The sequence below is a fragment of the Raphanus sativus genome, chromosome 2, assembly GCF_000801105.2.
Source record: "Raphanus sativus cultivar WK10039 chromosome 2, ASM80110v3, whole genome shotgun sequence".
NCBI lineage: Eukaryota > Viridiplantae > Streptophyta > Magnoliopsida > Brassicales > Brassicaceae > Raphanus > Raphanus sativus.
This window is the reverse complement of record NC_079512.1, coordinates 37,112,927-37,130,556: the sequence shown is the minus strand read 5'-3', so window position 1 is coordinate 37,130,556 and position 17,630 is coordinate 37,112,927. Positions and strand designations below refer to the sequence as shown.

Here is a 17,630-nt window from a genome sequence, read left to right as displayed (position 1 = left end):
CTATTTTAATTAAAAATTAATTAATAAGATAACACAGAAAAAAAAAAAACATACTGTTGTATATGCCTACAATTGCGCCGTGGCCTCTATCAATTGAACGGCGTAATAAAAGACACATTTTAGTAGGTCGGTCTGAATCCTATGAATTCTGTTTTGTTTTAATTTTCATTTTTTATCATTTGACATCTTTTAATTTTTTTTTTTTGATCAAGAAGACATCTTTTAATTAACTGGTTTGACTCCGGTTCAACTGATTGAGTCGGTTTAGTCAAATAAATTTACTTTTTAGATGGTTCACTCATTTGATATGTACGATTGGAATCTTACATCATCTCATACATGTTGTTGCAGTCAGGTTTTTTTGAATCCGATACCGATACAAAAAGTGAAAGATATTTTGCACTTTTATGTCAATGTATGTTTATTCGTCATCATCATCATCATCATAAAAACCGAAAGCGATATTTTAAGAGAGAGAGAGAGAGAGACACAAGTGTGAAAGAAATGAAAATGAGCACCGAGTCAAAGTGTTGTCTGTGACACGAATAAATTCTCTTCTTTTTCCTTTTCCAGCTTTTTTCTATTTAATTCAATTTTTTTTTTTGTTTTTTTGTCACAAAATCACTTAAAGCGACAGGTAGGCCAAAAATAAGGAGAGTGGTGTGGGAAGTGAAGTGTGAGCCCAACCACCTCCACCTCATAGCTGGAAAACTTTACTAGTCTTTCTTCTTCTCCGACCAAAAGATGCTTTGTCTCAAATCTGAAGCCCTCCATGACGATCAGACGTTAGCTGCTACCTCTTCTTCTTCCTCTCCCAGCATCGATCGTACCTCCGCTAATGCCACTCTTCGTATTCCCATCAACTGGTACTACTCTCTCTAAACCTCTACTTTTTTCACAATGCTCCCTATAACTCTCTCTCTCTCGGTTTTGCTGATGTGGCAGGGGAAGCTCGATCCGGAGGTATTTGAAAAAGACTGGTACTTTCTCCAGAAGATCTTACTCCTCTGGAGATGGCTCTCTTTATTTCCCTGATCTAGATGTAAATGTAATGCACCTTCCATTATAATCTGCTTTCTTGATTTGTATGCGGCTATGCAGTAAATCTAGGGCTTTTTGAGGGTTTAGTCCCATACCTTTAATCTACTTTTTTTTATATATTTGCAACAGGAAAGCAAGATTCTTGATCAAAATAGTGGTAGATTTGAAGGAAAAAGCAGAGTTTGGTACAAATGTGAGCTTGAACAAGACGTAAGTTAGTCAGATCCCATCACTCAGTTTGTCTATCACTATCATCCTGGTGCTTGGGTTGTTAACCATCACTATCTCAAATAATCTGCTTGATTGTTAACCATCAATAAGCTGCTACATGAACTAAAGAGAAACATTTTTTGAGACTTTTGTCTTCATCCTTAATTGTATTTGATGTTCTAGATTGTGTTTTGGGATGATACAGATTAAGAAGCTGCAGCAGCAGTTACAAGAGGAGATCAACTTACGCTTAGCTCTAACTAGTGCTGTTGAGCACTCTAGTTCTCCCTTCATGGAATCACCTTGTCAACTTCCTGATAAGGTCTCAATATACTTTCTCCTACGTTTATATTTTCTTTTGTAGCTATTTTAGCTTTTATTTATCTCCTTATAAAAAAAGCCTTTTCAAAATTTGCAGGCACAGGAGCTTTTGGACAGCTTAGCAGTACTAGAAATCACAGTGTCAAAGCTTGAACAAGAATCAGTTTCCTTGAGATATTTACTAAGGCAAGAGAAGAACGAGCGGCGTCTTACTGAGATTCTACAAAAGAACAAGTCTCATTATTCTTCTGCACCCTCTAAGCTCACTAATGCACAAAGTTTCCCAAACAAGTTGGTATGACTCTCTGTTCAACAGTTTTTTTTTGTGTATGCTTTGATTCTAGTGTCTTTAAGTCTTAACAGATTCTTCCTTCTGATTATTCCACAGGTGACAAGAAAAAGAGAGACTAAACAAGTGGTTTCTGTTGATGATGAATCTTTACAAATAAAATGAAGAAGCAAAGAAAGATGATGTCATCTTAGCCATAGCCAGATTGCTTGATCTATATAGTCTGTGAGCGAAACATTTTGGAAAAGTCAAAAGAGCCTTGTTAAGTTTCTTCATCACCCTGGTGCTAGAATTGCCTTTCAGACTCAACAAACTGGTCCCGTAGCATCATCTCTACATCGAAATCTTTGAAAGAATACAGAGCTCTTGTACTGTATCTCTGTTCTATATTTGCTTAGAAAATCTGGCCATGTCCGAGAAGTCAAACGTAGAGTAAGGTTATGCCCTGCAGGAGCAGCAGCAATGAGAAGCTCAATTCTGTATTAAAACATACAATGCATTGTTGTTATCACTTGGCAAATCAATTGATCATTTATTCTTTTTTTTTTTGGCTTTCTACTTTTTTAGTCTTCTTGCTGTTTCTGCCTGTTTCTTTGACTTGGACAACGAGTGATGAGAATCTTCATCAGATCACAAGTAAAGCTGCCTTAGAGTTAAAACAAACTGGAAAGCTTAAGTCCTCTCCTGAGTTAGGTCTGTTTGTGTTTTACGTGGACTTAACAACCAGGCCTTAAAAACATAGATTAACCGTTCTTTTATTTTATCAGATTGAGTTACTCGCTTAACATTTTAGCAGAATTTTCAAAACTTAATTAACATTCTATATTTTTACATTCACGCAAGTATTAAACAGTCCTCTAGCTGAGTTACTTGCGTGCTCCAGTACTGGTTGATGATGATGTGTGTATATACATACATTCATCAACAGGACAAGCGATTCAAAGAAAATTAGGAATAAAGATAGATTTAGTTTTAAGTTTGCGTTCCCTTTTGGTAAATTTCGTTTACTTCTGGCTCTGAATAATATATCTGATTAGTTCAATCGAACATTATACGATATATGATGCAATTGATTGGTCTATTTAAAAAAAAAATATTGTTTCTTACAATGTAAAATCAGAAATTTATATACAGTGGTTCCACGTAATTTTTTTATTTTATTGACAAATATATATATTGTGTGTCTTTTCAAGAAAATATAAATTGTGTTCTGTATTTTTGAAGTAATTATCATATGATTAAAATCATGGGCCTTATAGCCTGTACCTTTAGCTTGTCCACGAACTTACAACCCAATGCTACACAAGTGTTTCTTTTGTTTCAGACCACACGTGCGATTATATCGGGTTCTCGGACAAAGTCAATCAAATAGAAGTAAACATAAGTAGAAGGAATTTGAAAATAAACATAGGTTTTGTAAGAGAGGGAAAAATATAAGGAATTCGAAACCTGTTCATCTTCATCCTTTCTTGTACTGTTCACTCCTCAGCATCTCTCTCTCTCTCTCTCACTGTACGCGCATAGACGCTCCTCATCTAGATCGATCGGCTCTGTTAACGTCTCCATCTCGATTGCTCGACCAAGTTTCTCTCTCGCAATCTCTTCTACAAGGGAATCGCCTGAGCTCTATGTGAGTCAAAATCTCTCTATCTCTGCTCTCTGCTGATAGAACATAATTTAGGGTTCTCGAGATTGTTTCTTACCTTTCTACTTTCACTTTCTTTCTGAATTTGGATCCCTCAAGAGATGAAGAGCACCGAACCAGTTAGGGTTGCCGTCAACATACGGCCCTTGCTTACGTCGGAGGGATGCACCGATTGCATCACCGTCACACCTGATGAGCCACAGGTATTCATTCACAAAGGAATATGATTTATATTACAAACACAGGGTTGGTTCTTCAGGGGGGATTTGTCTTAGTGATAGATGAATAGTAGAAGGAATTCATTTTATTTGACATTTTTATTTTATTTTGTGTTTTCAAACAGGTTCACATAGGATCTCATACTTTTACGTATGATCTAGTATTTGGAAACGGTGGCTTACCTTTTTCACAGATCTACCACCGATGTGTTGCTCCTCTTGTGGAAGATCTCTTCAGAGGGTACAATGCAACGATTCTTGCTTACGGACAGGTTTGATTTGAGATTTTTTTTTTTTTTCTAGAACTCCTTGTTTGATCTTCTTGGACCAAACTCATTGTTTTTTTTTGGCCTTTGTTGCTATTTAAAGACTGCTTCAGGTAAATCATACACCATGGGCACTAACTGTGGAGCAGATGGTGGTGGCATTATACCAACAGTGATGGAAGATGTATTTACTAGAGTGGAGGCAGTCAAATCTCAGATACGAATATCTTTCCTTGAGGTTAGAAGAGCATCATCTATTTAGTCTCTGTTTATATGAGAGGGAGAGAGAGAGCTACATGTTGTACTCTGTTAATTACTCATATGTAAATGCAGATTTATAATGAAGAGATTTACGATTTGCTTGCTGCCTCAAAACCGTCGAGAGCTCCAATTAGAATCAGAGAAACTAATAGTGGAGAGATAACTTTGCAAGGCGTAACTGAGGTACAAGTGAAGACTAAAGAGGAGATGAGCTCGTATCTAGCACGAGGCTCTTCCACTCGTGCTACTGGCATCACAAACATGAATATACAATCAAGGTAAAATCTATTAACTTAAAAACTGAATTTCCTTTCCATTTTTTACACAATATCTTAATACATATTAATAATGCCTTTTGTTTATTTAGCCGTTCACATGCTATCTTCACAATATCTGTGAAAATCACAACAGCTGAAGAAACATTGTGTGCAAAGCTTCGTCTAGTTGACTTAGCAGGGTCAGAGCGTGCCAACCGAACAGGAGCTGACGGGATACGATTAAAAGAAGGCCGCCACATCAACAGTAGTCTTCTAGCGCTTGGGAATGTGATCAAGATACTAGGAGGAAATGAGAGAAAGAAAAAGAAAGGAGTATGTCACATTCCTTACCGTGTTAGCAAGTTAACTCGCTTGCTTCAGGTATTTAACTTTTCTTTCTTTTTTGTATTATGTCCTAAAATAAAAATGATTTATTGTATGGTTTTTTATTATGTTTTACCTCAATCTTAGGATTCTCTTGGAGGCAATAGCAAAACCGTGATGATTGGTATGGTTTTTCACATCTATAAATATTTTTTTAACGATCATTTTCTTATTCAAGCATTTATTCTAATGACTTAATGTGTGATGCAGCTTGTGTAAGTCCAGCTATTACAGATGTTGAAGAGACACTGAGTACGCTGAGATATGCAAATTATGCTCGCAACATTAAGAATAAAGCAGTGGTACAGAAGCAGAAGCCGTCTACACCATGCTTTGATGCTATGGTGAAGGAGCTCACACCATCAAATTCGGATGCAAAGAACAAAACAGTGGTACAGAAGCATACGCCATCCTCTGATTATTATGCTATGGTCAAGGAGCTCACACCATAACCATCAAAATCGGAGTCTTTGCCGGTCTATGACAAGCATGTGTATGATAAGGAGGATGTGTTCCAAGCTTTTTCTGAGCTTAAGATCCCATGGACTTCCCAAGCAGCTAGGTTTGATGATCTTCTTGCCTCCACCTCATCACCTTCAGAGCTGAGGAAACCGGTCTATGACAAGCCTATGTACGATGACGACGATGTCTTTGAAGCTATCTCTGAGATTCACTACAATGAGGATGTTTCTGAAGCTAACCATGAGATTCAGTACAATGAGGATGTCTTTGAACCTATCTCTGAGCTTCACTACAATGAGGATGTCTTTGAAGCTAACCATGAGATTCGGTACGATGAGGATGTCTTTGAAGCTATCTCTGAGCTTCAAATCCCTTCTACTTCTCAACCAGATGATGTTTCTTCCTCGCCACCTTCGGTGCTCGAAAAACATAACACTGCTTCTTCGGATGATTCTCTCAAGAAGACAGAGAGCGAGCAAGAAGACAAGTGTCAAACCAAACCAGTGGAGATTATTGATCTCACTGATAATGAAGCTGAAGTTAAAAAAAAGTGCATCATTGATCTCACGACTGATGAAGAAGCTGAAGTTGAAGAAAAGACCACCATTGATCTTACGACTGCCGAGTCTAAAGAAAAGCTGGACTTAGAGCTAAAGGAACTAAACAAGAGACTTGAAGAAAAGGTAAAGGAACTGAACAAGAGACTTGAAGAAAAGGAGGTAGGGCGCTTGTTTTAGTTTTTTTTTTTCATGTGTTTCCTAAAGATAGTATGCATATAAACTTCAACAGTAATATATATCTTTTGAAGGCTCAAATACCAGGAAGTTACAAGGAAAAGGTTCATGAACTGGAAAAGGAGAAAAGAGCATTGCAGGTCTGTGTTTTTTTAGTGGTTTATATATTGTGTTTCAGTTTTACTCAAATTTTTGATGAAATTGGAAATATGCAATGACAGAGAGAGATTAAAGGTTTAAGACAGAAGCTTGCTAGCAGATCATCTGCCACACCATATTGCAGTTGCAGTAAAAGGTCTAGCTGCAAGACAATAAGGTGCCAGTGCTTAGTTGCAAACCATTTCTGTCTTCCGTCATGTGGATGTTCTTCGATCAGATGTTCCAACAGAAGCAGAGAGAGGAGAGACTCTTGTAGCTAAATAAGTTTTTTTTCTTTTATCTTTTAGTATGGCTTGTAGCCTATCACATAGTGAGTGTGTGATTTAGGATGGCCAGTAGTAGTGTGTACTTAAGGATGGATAGAGAAGCAAAGAAAGATGATGTCATCTTAGCCATAGCCAGATTGCTTGATCTATGGTCTGTGAGCGAAACATTTGGAAAAGTTAAAAGAGTCTTGTTAAGTTTCTTCATCATCACCCTGGTGCTACAATTGCCTTTCAGACTCAACAAACTGGTCCCTTAGCATCTCTACATCGAAATCTTTGAAAGAATACAGAGGTCTTCTACTGCAGCTCTGTTCTATATTTGTTTTATGCCCTGTAGGTGTTGTTATCATTAGGCAAATCAATTGATCATTTATTCTATAAAAACTTTATATATGGCTTTCTACTTCTCGAGTCTTCATGTTGTTTCTGCCTGTTATATTTTTGACTCGGAGAACGAGTGATGAGAATCTTCGTCAGAACACAAGTAAAGCTGCCTTGGAGTTAAACAAACTGAAAAGCTTTTAGTCTTGTGTTAGGTTCGATTGTTTGTACGTGGACTTAACAACTAGGCCTAAATGTATTTTGTTTTGTGTATCTTGAATTCCATTTGTAACATTTTGGGCCGTCGAACCTTTTAATGGATGTTAGTAGACAAAAATAATCATGTAATATTGTGGTTCCTGATTGGCTGAGAAAATTAACAAGTTGGGCAACAACAAAAAGAGAGCATGAGCTAGTTTATAGCTGCCATTATCGTATTTTCAGACTGAAACCTTAAGAGTTTGTCTTACTTAACTAAAAATGACTAAACAAATGATATAAAAGTAATTGTATATACTTTGATTGGTAGACTGTCCCCTAAACAGAATAACGTAATCATAATGCGATGTGTTAGGTTTTATTAATCATTAAAAGATACATTATTACATTGATTATACAGAAAGACGAGGTATCCTGAATAAAGGATATGAAGCGTTATAAAAAATATTGACTATGAATAAAAGATACCAAGTTGCTTGGTACCATTTTCGCCTATCATGTATTTGGCCTATAACATATTCACTCCAACCATCCATGAGGACCATGACCATATAAAATACATGATATTAACAAAGAAAAAATGAAATTCGAATTTTAAATATCCTCCACTATCAAGGTTTTGAAAACTTAGTTGACATTCTATTTGTATACACGGTTTCACGTAACGAGATTTAAAATACCCTATTGTTGATTTATATTACATACGTTAATTTGACGGGATGTATAATAAGTAATAACAAGAGAAGAGCATGTGAATTTTTTTTCTAAGAGCATGTGATTGATCACGTTATTTATACGTTAACATGTTATTTTATTTAAAAAAATTATTTTATAAGAAATATTAGTCACAAATTGAAAAAGTCTTTTTTTGTAACACCACAACTTATAAAGTAAAGAAAGAACTATAAGTATCACGCATGAAATACAGTTACACAAAGTTCTCGTCTTCTCCTTTTATTTAGGCTGTGGATCATTCAAATTTGGAATGGAATACGTTGGAATGCTCTATTCCATACATTCCTTGTTTTTTGTTTTACCATTTGTCTTAATGAAATAAAAATGTTTATTCCATCAATTACAAAAGGAATTAAACAAAATTCAAAGAAAACTATTCCACAAAAGATTTATTCCATTTTTCTTCATATTCCATCCCTTTTTATCCCACTAATTCTGTTACATTTTAACCAGTTACAGCCATGGTTTAAATTAAGAATAAAGTTGTGCCTATCTTAACATTTTTACCAAAAAAAAAGTTGTGCCTTCATTTACAAAAAAAAGAATAAAGTTGTGCCTATTTATCTGACTTGTTAGAGTACATCGTAACGACCAACGAGGAAAAAATAACTCGAGAGAGAGAGTAATGGAGAAGATTGTTAAGGTAGCTTATGACGCATCCGTGAAGACAGTTTTAACACTGTTGGAGAAGAATCTTTTACCAGATGTTGTCATAAGGCGGTTGACGCGTCTGCTTCTCGCCGGTCGACTTCGTTCCGGTTACAAACCCACGGCGGATCTGCAACTTTCCGATCTCCTCCGTTTCGTCAACGGTAAGAGTGTTACTGACGTTACGATCTTCTTGTTTTTGAGTTTTAACTTCTTAAAAAAAATAATTATTTAGATTTTGTGTAATTAAGTGATCGTGAGGGTATCGTACGAACTGGTTGGTGTTTTTGATGTCACAAAAAAGTACGAATGACTTTCGCTTTTGGGTTTTAGTTTCGTTTCGTCTGTCACCAGACGACTTTAATGGCCCGCTTGTACTACGTTGTTGTGACTGAGTAAGATTCTTGTTTCATGTGTGTGTAAACTACCAAATATAATTCCTTTTTTTAAATCATAAAATCACAAAGAAGTCTTCTTAAAATTGTATTTCTTTTCTGGTTTGAATATTGTTGTTGAGAGATCCGCGAACACATATTAACTTCTTCTAGACTTATAAAAAAAAACATGATCTCCGTTTTATCTTGTTAACCGGATCTCCACGATCTAAGCATATACGTACGACTAGATCAAGGCCGTAATCACATATGAAAGTTTTGTTCTTATGATAGATTTTACGTCTTGTAATATGCTTACGTTTTGCAAAAGTAATGAAAATATTCATTTCTCTAAATCAATTGCAAAAGAACTTTCTCCTTTTATTTGCCTTTACAAATAATTTAACAAGTTTTAAATAAAGATTTGACGATTTTGTTTTTAAAAGAAATATTATAATATATGTAAACGTCAATGAACATCCGAGGCCATGGACTCCTTGTTACCCTAATGTTTCAGCTATAAAAGAGATGCCTATAGCGATCAACACCGAGAAGCCAAAGACACAACACTATGAATTACCAACCGCTTTCTTCGAACTTGTTCTTGGAAGAAACATGAAATACAGCTCTTGTTACTTCTCAAACGATTCAAGTAGCCTAGAAGATGCAGAGGAAGCAATGCTGGCTCTATATTGCCAAAGAGCTAAAGTGGAAGATGGACAAAGTATTCTTGATGTCGGATGTGGCTGGGGATCTTTGTCCTTGTACATTGCCCGCAAGTACAGCAACTGCAAGATAACAGGTCTCTGCAACTCAAAAACACAGAAAGCATTCATCGAGGAGCAATGCTGGTATTTCATCCTAAGCTTTTTTTTTTCTTCAAGTTCTAGTAAATAAGTTAAGACGTCTATCATGTGTGTTTGAAGGAAACGTGGGATTCAAAATATCGAAATAATGGTTGGAGATATTAGCACATTTGAGCATGAAGGGACATACGACCGAGTATTCTCCATCGAAATGTTCGAGGTTAGGATAAGTTTTTTAAACTAATTACTTTATTATTATGTTACATTTATCTGAAAGTGGATTGTTATTAGCATATGAAAAACTATGGGGAGCTTCTGAAGAAAATTGGAAAGTGGATGAAGGAAGATGGTCTTCTGTTTGTTCACTATTTCTGCCATAAGACATTTGCTTACCACTTTGAGGTATAAAAACAGCTAATGTCAAAGTTGATTGATTATATAATTATCTAACCATATTTTTTCTTGACAATAATGTTATATTTGTGGTTATGTTGGTTGGCTATAGGATGTGAATGACGATGACTGGATCACAAGACACTTCTTCAGTGGAGGAACAATGCCATCAGCAAATCTTCTCCTCTACTTCCAAGTAAATATACATTGAATAGTCTCACTTTTTGTGACAAAAAAAAAGTCTCACTTTGTTTATCATCAAATCTAAACATATATATATATGTCATTTATATATGTTCAGGAAGATGTTGCGATTGTGGATCATTGGCTACTAAATGGGAAGCATTATGCAAATACCAGGTAAAAACTCTCTTTAAGCTGTGATTAAGCTGATAAGAAGATTGTGGATCGACGCTTAATGATACAAACTTTGCAGTGAAGAGTGGCTGAAAAGAATGGACAAGGAGATAGTTGCGATAAAGGAGATAATGGAAATGACTTATGGGAAAGAGGAGGCAGTGAAGTGGACGGTTTACTGGAGAACCTTCTTCATCGCGGTTGCCGAGCTTTTTGGATACAGCAATGGAGAAGAGTGGATGGTTTCACACTTCTTGTTCAAGAAGAAGTGATTTACATATCTTTCTTCTCTTATTTATCAGTTCTTGAAATTTCGTGTGCCAAAAATAAAGAATACTACAACATTCTGCTTCTAGTATGTTTTCCTTTTTTTTTTTTAAAAAAGTTGCTCAATTTGGGATCTGTTTCAAAGAGACAATGTTGTTCAGAAACATCAAGCACTAGTTTCTTCTAAATCAGCTTTGACTTGTTGGATTCAGCTCACCATCAACCTCCAACATGCGAGTGAGAAGTTTACCATCTAGATTCTCCTGTTTGAGACATACATGAAAACCGAAACAAGCCAAAAATCAAAAAGATAAGCTTATGGAAGGAATTAGGATATGATGACACACACAACATGAAGAGAGAAGTAAAGTTACCGAGAGACAGTGTCTGTACTTATTCCACTCAGCAACACAGTCTTCTTTATCACATTGCCCTTTCACGAACTTCTCTGAATACCACCTGCAGAATCAAAGACAAAGGCTGCAACTTTATGATTTTAATACGAAGACAAGAATCAACAACGGTTCAAACTCTAAAAAGATGACGAGATATCACTCAGAAACTCCATTTGGTTCACCATAGATACTAAAACCCTTGAGAACATTATAGATAATCTCTCTCAAAAGGATAAAAGGAAACTCACTTGTTGAAACAATTGTGGTAAGCATTTCTCAAATTGGCGCATGGAGAAGTAGAGGAGCTAGCAGAAGCTGAATCCTTTTTCTTCAGCAAGCCCATCTTCACTATCACTGCAACTATACTTGCAAAGATGATCGATCTACAGGAGACACCTAACAAGAGAACTTTGTTCTGTCAAAATTATGTAATGATGCCTTGTGAATTGTCCCCTTTAATCAAATGTTGTCTCTTGCAATGATCAAAACAAATAGAGATAAATCAGGAGCAATACAAAGCTTTAAGATGAAAGAATTCCAATACGGAGAAGCGGAAACTCCGTTTTATAAAATTACCGTTGATCAGATCAGGACAGGAAGACACCAGTGTGATTCAGACCTCGGAACAAGAGAAAAAAAAGAAGAAGAAGATGTCTGAATATTAAATCTCAATTCGCTAAAACCCGTAAAACCTCAGATTCCACGAGAATGTGAGCAGTAGTAAGTACTTCTCTCGTTGGATCCGTAAGTCAAGCTAACAACACGACGACGGAAGTTTCCGAGGAGGAGTGTGGTGTGGGAAACTGCAACCGACGTCGTTTTCGGTTAAAAAAAAAAAGAACCTAAAGCTGGTATTCAACGGTTAAGCCCAATAGTGTATCGTGGGCTTTTAACTTGTAAGTTACGCACAAAGAGGGAAGGGAATCACGTGTGATGGTCATTATCATTCATTCTCGCGTGGCGTAACACAAAACCCTTCCTTCCTTCCTTTCTCCTCTCACTGCAATTTTTTTTTGTTTATTTAAGGATACAACTCATCGAAACAAACCCAAAAAAAAAAACATTTGCACAAACAAAAGATGGATCAGTTCAAAGGTCAGCCTCGCCTTCCCAAGTTCGCCGTTCCCAAGCGCTACGATCTCCATCTCATCCCCGATCTCGTCGCCTGTACTTTCACCGGAACAGTAGCGATCGATCTCGATGTAGTCGCCGATACTCGTTTCATCGTTCTCAACGCTGCTGATCTCTCCGTCAACGATGCCTCCGTTTCCTTCACTCCCCGTTCCTCCTCTCAGGTACCTTTTTTCAACGCCCCGACCGTTCTCTCGTTTTTGCTTTTTCTTTGTTTGGTTGTTGTAATAATCATGTGGGTTCAGATTCCGACAATGTGATTAAGAGTTACGGTCTTGATGAAATTTGGATATTTACTCTCGATCTTCTTTAGCTATAGATCGCTGTCCTTAATTGTGATTATGTTTCGTTTCATTAAAAAAAAAGATTGTTTTTTTTTTAATGTTATTGCAGACGGTTGCAGCTCCGAAAGTTTCACTCTTTGAAGAGGATGAGATTCTTGTGCTTGAGTTTCCTGAGACTCTTCCCCATGGAGTCGGAGTTCTCCAACTCGCTTTCAATGGAATCCTCAGTGACAAGATGAAGGGATTCTACAAAAGGTTAAGCTTTTTTTTTTCTTTTTTTGCGTTTATATAAGTTCCAAACCTGCATAGATAATAAACTCAAAAGTATATTGTTTTCTCATGGTGTGCAGTACCTATGAACATAACGGTGAGAAGAAGAACATGGCCGTTACCCAGTTTGAACCAGCTGATGCTAGGAGATGCTTCCCATGCTGGGATGAACCTGCTTGCAAGGTTCTTTTTTTCTTATCTTTTGCCCCCCACTTTTATCAGCATAGCATGATGAGCATATTATTTTTCTTCTATACTGACACACTCTTTGCAACAGGCTACCTTCAAGATTACACTAGAGGTGCCTTCTGATTTAGTGGCTCTCTCCAACATGCCCGTTGTGGAGGAGAAAGTTAATGGCAACGTGAAGATCGTCTCTTATCAAGAGTCACCGATCATGTCTACATACTTGGTGGCGATTGTTGTTGGATTATTTGACTACGTAGAAGATCACACATCCGATGGTAAAATTAATTTTTATTCCTTATTATCTCTTTGTCTAGTCAAACCTCTTAATCAAGTTTCATCGTTTGCTCAGGTATCAAAGTCAGAGTGTACTGTCAAGTGGGCAAAGCCGACCAAGGCAAATTTGCCTTGCATGTTGGTGCAAAGACCTTGGATTTGTTCAAAGAGTAGGTTCTTCATCCATTTTTTTGAAACTTCATCTGCATGCATATATCATATTTCGTTGCAAAATGATACCAATCGTTTCTTGTAGGTACTTTGCTGTGCCGTATCCCCTTCCCAAAATCGATATGATTGCGATCCCGGATTTTGCTGCTGGAGCTATGGAGAACTACGGTTTAGTTACATACCGTGAAACAGCTCTTCTCTATGATGAGCAACATTCAGCAGCTTCTAACAAACAGAGGGTACTGAAAACTTGTCCTTTTAATTTTCTAGTGAAGATTTTCTTGTGCGGTGTTGTGCAATTGTATCTAAAGCAGTTAATTTTCTGCTGCTAGGTTGCGACTGTTGTTGCCCATGAACTGGCCCACCAGTGGTTTGGCAATCTCGTCACTATGGAGTGGTGGACTCATCTATGGCTGAATGAGGGTTTTGCTACTTGGGTACGTTAAATATCTATGTCTTCGTATAAACAAGATGAGTTTGAGTTTTGTTGTGAGTGTAACGTTTCTCTTTATCTATTTTTCAGGTCAGCTACTTGGCAACTGATAGTTTGTTCCCTGAATGGAAAATCTGGACCCAGTTCTTAGATGAATCTACCGAGGGTCTAAGGCTAGATGGACTTGAGGAGTCTCACCCAATAGAGGTAAACAAAATAAGTTATCTACGTTATTAAGTGTGACACTTATTCTGAGAAAGGTTGTCACTATATGTATCGTGAAAACTTAGTTTCTTTTTTTCCTTTAATACTCAATATCAATCTGAGAGAGAACGTGTTACCTAAATATCATGAATCTTAACTTTCCTCAGGTGGAGGTTAATCATGCTTCTGAAATTGATGAAATATTTGATGCAATAAGCTACAGGAAGGGTGCATCTGTCATCCGCATGCTACAAAGCTATCTTGGTGCTGAAGTTTTCCAGGTTCTGCTCTTGCTAATCTTCTCTTTTATTCTCATATTATGCATTGAAAATCTGGTGGCATCTATTGTCATTGTCCCAATGTCTTCGAAACTTCTTACCCTTATTTATATGGTTTTGGTAAGCAGAAGTCGCTTGCTGCATACGTTAAACGTCATGCTTACTCAAACGCAAAGACTGAAGACCTGTGGACGGCTTTGGAAGAGGGTTCAGGAGAACCTGTGAACAAGCTTATGAGTTCTTGGACAAAGCAAAAAGGATATCCTGTTGTCTCAGCCAAAATAAAAGATGGAAAACTGGAACTTGAGCAGGTTCATAAACGTTTTTTGGATGTCCTACTTATACCCCTTTTGCTGCCACTTAGGAACTAACTAAATTCATTTTCTTTAAATTACAGTCTCGTTTCTTGTCAAGCGGTTCTCCTGGGGAAGGACAATGGATTGTGCCAGTAACCTTGTGCTGTGGTTCATATGACGTGCGCAAAAACTTCTTGTTGGAATCCAAATCTGGAGCATATGATATAAAGGAGTTATTGGGCTGTTCCGTTGGTGATGGCTCTTGGATAAAAATCAATGTCGATCAGGCTGGGTTCTATAGGGTGAAATATGATGACAGCCTTGCGGCTGGACTCAGGAAGGCAACAGAGAGCCAAAGCTTGACTGCTATTGATAGATATGGTAAAATTTTATCTTGCAGAAATTTTAATTTTCTTGTTCACATAATGGAGTTTCTTTGGAGATGAAACATCCTTCTTTTTCTTAAACAGGTATTTTGGATGATTCTTTTGCACTTTCTATGGCTCGTCAGCAATCTCTGGCCTCTTTGCTCACTTTGATTAGTGCTTACAAAAAGGAATCTGACTATACCGTGCTGTCAAACCTCATTGTTGTAAGTATCTTTTCTTTTTCTTTTTTTTTTATCTTTAGTTTATTTATGCTTTTGCATCTCACTCTTCCTCCATACAGATAAGCTACAAAGTTGTGAAGATTGCAGCAGATGCAAATTTAGAACTGATGTCTGGGATTAAACAATTTTTCATCGGCGTTTTCCAGCTTGCTGCTGGGTAAGTTGTTTTACCCATCTACAGAATTCACACCAATCAACGGCAAAAGATTACATTTTAAGTTAATGTTCTATTTAAACAATGAAAAAAAGGAAATTAATTTTGTTACCATGTTCATTGTTCTTACAGGAAACTTGGTTGGGACCCAAAACAAGGGGAGAGCCATCTAGATGCTATGCTGAGAGGGGAAGTCTTAACTGCACTTGCTACGTTTGGGCATGATGAGACACTAAAGGAGGGAGTTAGAAGATTTGATGCATTCTTAGCTGATAGGAACACTACGCTTCTGCCTCCTGACCTCAGAAGGGTTTGTTTCTTATTTACCTAACACAATTACGCTTCCAAATATGGAAATGGTGATCTTATAATCTAATCTTTGTGTTGTTTGTTTGTTTTGCAGGCTTCTTATGTTGCTGTAATGCAGAGAGCCAACAAATCAGACAAATCTGGTTTTGAGTCTCTTCTGAAAGTTTATAGGGAAACAGACCTGAGCCAGGAGAAAACGCGAATCTTAGGTAAACTGCTCTCACCAGAGAAAAACTAATAGAAAATTGTTATTTCAGTTACTAACGTTTTCCTTGTGGTTTTGCAGGTTCTTTGGCATGTTGCCCAGACCCCAGTATAGTTCAAGATGTTCTTAACTTTGTATTGTCTGATGAGGTATATATATAGTATGGATGTTCTTATCATTAGGCTTTGAACTATTTGATGTTGAAACGGGGGTTGCTTGTTTCCAAAGGTCCGGAATCAAGATGCAGTTTATGGACTTTCCGGTGTAAGTTGGGAAGGACGTGAAGTAGCATGGAAATGGCTACAGGAGAAGTGGGAGTTCATTGAGAAGACATGGGGTTCTGGATTTCTCCTAACACGCTTCATAAGTGCAGTTGTATCTCCGGTTAGTTTTCTTTAAAAATAAAAATGAAAAATAAAAACTCTTTCATTTGTCCATGAACAGCTCTTGCTCTTTCTTCTTGATTTGTCTCAGTTTGCGTCGTTTGAGAAGGCGAAAGAAGTGCAGGAGTATTTCTTAACGAGATCAAAGCCTTCAATGGCAAGAACCTTGAAGCAGAGCATTGAAAAGGTTCATATTAATGCTAATTGGGTGGAGAGTATCAAAAAGGAAGACAATCTCACACACCTCGTTACTCAGCTCTCTTCAAACTAAAAGTCTCGCGCACTTTCGTTCGGTTTTATCTCCTGAATAAACTAAAGTATCTGTGACCATGCAGACCTTCGTTGTTTCTCCTTCTCAACACAGAATTCGCAGTTTCTTTTTCAGACTTTGACTTTGCCATCAATAAAGTTTCCTTTTTAGAGATCGTTTTGACTTGGGTTGATCAGTGCAGCGATATAGACAGTTTTGAGGATGATTAGCGCCACTTGATTAGTTTTAGCTTAAACCATAAGACGAAGAAGTGAAATAATAAAGTTTTTGTCTCGTAGACTACATCTATGTGATTCTTTTAATATAATTATGGATAATTCGATACTAACAAAGAAAGATAATAGAACGTGAATACTTCTGTATCCAAGTTTGGTTAGAAATCTGATTTGCAACAAAACTCAAATATACACACTCTAAAAGTCCTCACTCCTCGGTGGGTCTTCAAATTTATAGAAATAAAAAGTTCTGATTTTTTGACACACATAGAAAGGTAAAAGAGAGTTAAAAATGTTGCAATAAAACTGCCACTAGAGAAGACAACATTACTACAGCCAACCTGGGCAGCTTTTATATAACACATAAGACTTAATAATCCTCTAAATCTCTCTTTAACCTCCTTTTTTGCTTCTTCTAATACACAGAATCATCAGGAAAAGGCTAACCATTGTTAGTCTTCTTTTGCTTCATTACTAGTCTTGGTTATCTCAAATTACCATTGGATCATCCATCGATGAAACCATCTGAGCCTCTGCTGCTTCCCCGCTTATCCGCTCCACAGGCATCACCTCAGCTGCACACAGTTTTGATTATATCAGTTTTCTCTACACAGACTATATACAGCATATGCATATATATATTAATGAGATTGTCGTTAGGCCGTGTCTATGAAAGAAACTTTCGGATTTGAACATGCAAAGAGGCAAACAAAAAAAAGCATGGAATTTTCCGATGATTAAACACAACACTCACCTGGTGATCGATCCAGAGACATAGTTCTTGCCATCTCTACAAAGAGTTGGAAAAGAAATTAGTCAGATTCTTCTTAATGTCTGATCAAACTATAAATTCTCCAGTCTCTCATTTGACTAGAAAAAACTGAAGGAGTTGTATAAGGTTGGAAATATAGTATGGACTATTGGAT

General features: G+C 37.0%; 7 protein-coding genes across 9 annotated transcripts in view; 5 read left to right on the top strand and 2 right to left on the bottom strand.

Annotated features, from left to right (window-relative positions):
- The first annotated feature begins 624 nt into the window (after positions 1 to 624).
- On the top strand, positions 625 to 2,508 carry LOC108839814 (rho GTPase-activating protein 7). Of its 2 annotated transcripts, none has more exons than XM_018612591.2 (6): positions 625 to 866; positions 946 to 1,042; positions 1,171 to 1,251; positions 1,457 to 1,573; positions 1,670 to 1,867; positions 1,961 to 2,508. In XM_018612591.2, the coding sequence occupies exons 1-6, from the start codon at positions 745 to 747 to the stop codon at positions 2,024 to 2,026; spliced, it is 681 nt and encodes a 226-aa protein (XP_018468093.1). In that variant the 5' UTR covers positions 625 to 744; the 3' UTR covers positions 2,027 to 2,508. The 2 variants fall into 2 exon arrangements, with proteins under 2 accessions (XP_018468093.1, XP_018468092.1); XM_018612590.2 differs by having other exon boundaries at positions 630 to 866; positions 946 to 1,048; positions 1,961 to 2,500.
- Positions 2,509 to 3,607: 1,099 nt separating this feature from the next.
- Positions 3,608 to 5,350, top strand: LOC130500074 (kinesin-like protein KIN-4C). Its single transcript, XM_056994773.1, has 7 exons — positions 3,608 to 3,709; positions 3,850 to 3,996; positions 4,094 to 4,228; positions 4,324 to 4,529; positions 4,619 to 4,889; positions 4,980 to 5,016; positions 5,103 to 5,350. Exons 1-7 carry the CDS (start codon positions 3,608 to 3,610, stop codon positions 5,342 to 5,344), a joined length of 1,140 nt encoding a protein of 379 aa, XP_056850753.1. The 3' UTR covers positions 5,345 to 5,350.
- On the top strand, positions 5,350 to 6,871 carry LOC108840745 (kinesin-like protein KIN-4C). The gene is made up of 3 exons (XM_018613574.2): positions 5,350 to 6,073; positions 6,163 to 6,228; positions 6,310 to 6,871. The coding sequence occupies exons 1-3, from the start codon at positions 5,522 to 5,524 to the stop codon at positions 6,505 to 6,507; spliced, it is 816 nt and encodes a 271-aa protein (XP_018469076.1). The 5' UTR covers positions 5,350 to 5,521; the 3' UTR covers positions 6,508 to 6,871.
- Positions 6,872 to 8,386: 1,515 nt separating this feature from the next.
- Positions 8,387 to 10,769, top strand: LOC108841971 ((S)-coclaurine N-methyltransferase). Its single transcript, XM_018614761.2, has 7 exons — positions 8,387 to 8,600; positions 9,328 to 9,661; positions 9,737 to 9,836; positions 9,908 to 10,018; positions 10,122 to 10,205; positions 10,311 to 10,369; positions 10,446 to 10,769. Exons 1-7 carry the CDS (start codon positions 8,414 to 8,416, stop codon positions 10,636 to 10,638), a joined length of 1,068 nt encoding a protein of 355 aa, XP_018470263.1. The 5' UTR covers positions 8,387 to 8,413; the 3' UTR covers positions 10,639 to 10,769.
- LOC108841972 (uncharacterized protein At4g33100) lies at positions 10,639 to 11,839 on the bottom strand. Of its 2 annotated transcripts, none has more exons than XM_018614762.2 (4): positions 11,605 to 11,839; positions 11,277 to 11,500; positions 11,008 to 11,092; positions 10,639 to 10,896 (listed from the first exon to the last, which is right to left on the bottom strand). In XM_018614762.2, exons 2-4 carry the CDS (start codon positions 11,369 to 11,371, stop codon positions 10,822 to 10,824), a joined length of 255 nt encoding a protein of 84 aa, XP_018470264.1. In that variant the 5' UTR covers positions 11,372 to 11,500; positions 11,605 to 11,839; the 3' UTR covers positions 10,639 to 10,821. The 2 variants fall into 2 exon arrangements, with proteins under 2 accessions (XP_018470264.1, XP_018470265.1); XM_018614763.2 differs by having other exon boundaries at positions 11,277 to 11,424.
- Positions 11,840 to 11,994: 155 nt separating this feature from the next.
- Positions 11,995 to 16,640, top strand: LOC108843162 (aminopeptidase M1). Its single transcript, XM_018616278.2, has 18 exons — positions 11,995 to 12,323; positions 12,553 to 12,698; positions 12,794 to 12,896; positions 12,991 to 13,177; positions 13,252 to 13,345; positions 13,432 to 13,585; positions 13,679 to 13,783; positions 13,870 to 13,986; positions 14,151 to 14,264; positions 14,390 to 14,572; positions 14,659 to 14,938; positions 15,028 to 15,149; positions 15,227 to 15,324; positions 15,454 to 15,631; positions 15,725 to 15,839; positions 15,917 to 15,984; positions 16,064 to 16,219; positions 16,310 to 16,640. The coding sequence occupies exons 1-18, from the start codon at positions 12,108 to 12,110 to the stop codon at positions 16,487 to 16,489; spliced, it is 2,616 nt and encodes an 871-aa protein (XP_018471780.1). The 5' UTR covers positions 11,995 to 12,107; the 3' UTR covers positions 16,490 to 16,640.
- A 254-nt stretch (positions 16,641 to 16,894) lies between these two features.
- The window catches only part of LOC108840459 (uncharacterized), a 7,416-nt gene continuing 6,680 nt past the window's right edge, over positions 16,895 to 17,630 (bottom strand). The window contains exons 13-14 of the mRNA XM_057003572.1: positions 17,459 to 17,494; positions 16,895 to 17,279 (exon numbers count right to left, since the gene is read on the bottom strand). Coding sequence (XP_056859552.1) covers positions 17,194 to 17,279; positions 17,459 to 17,494 — 122 coding nt within the window. The 3' untranslated portion in view covers positions 16,895 to 17,193. The remainder of the gene's footprint in view (positions 17,280 to 17,458; positions 17,495 to 17,630) is intronic.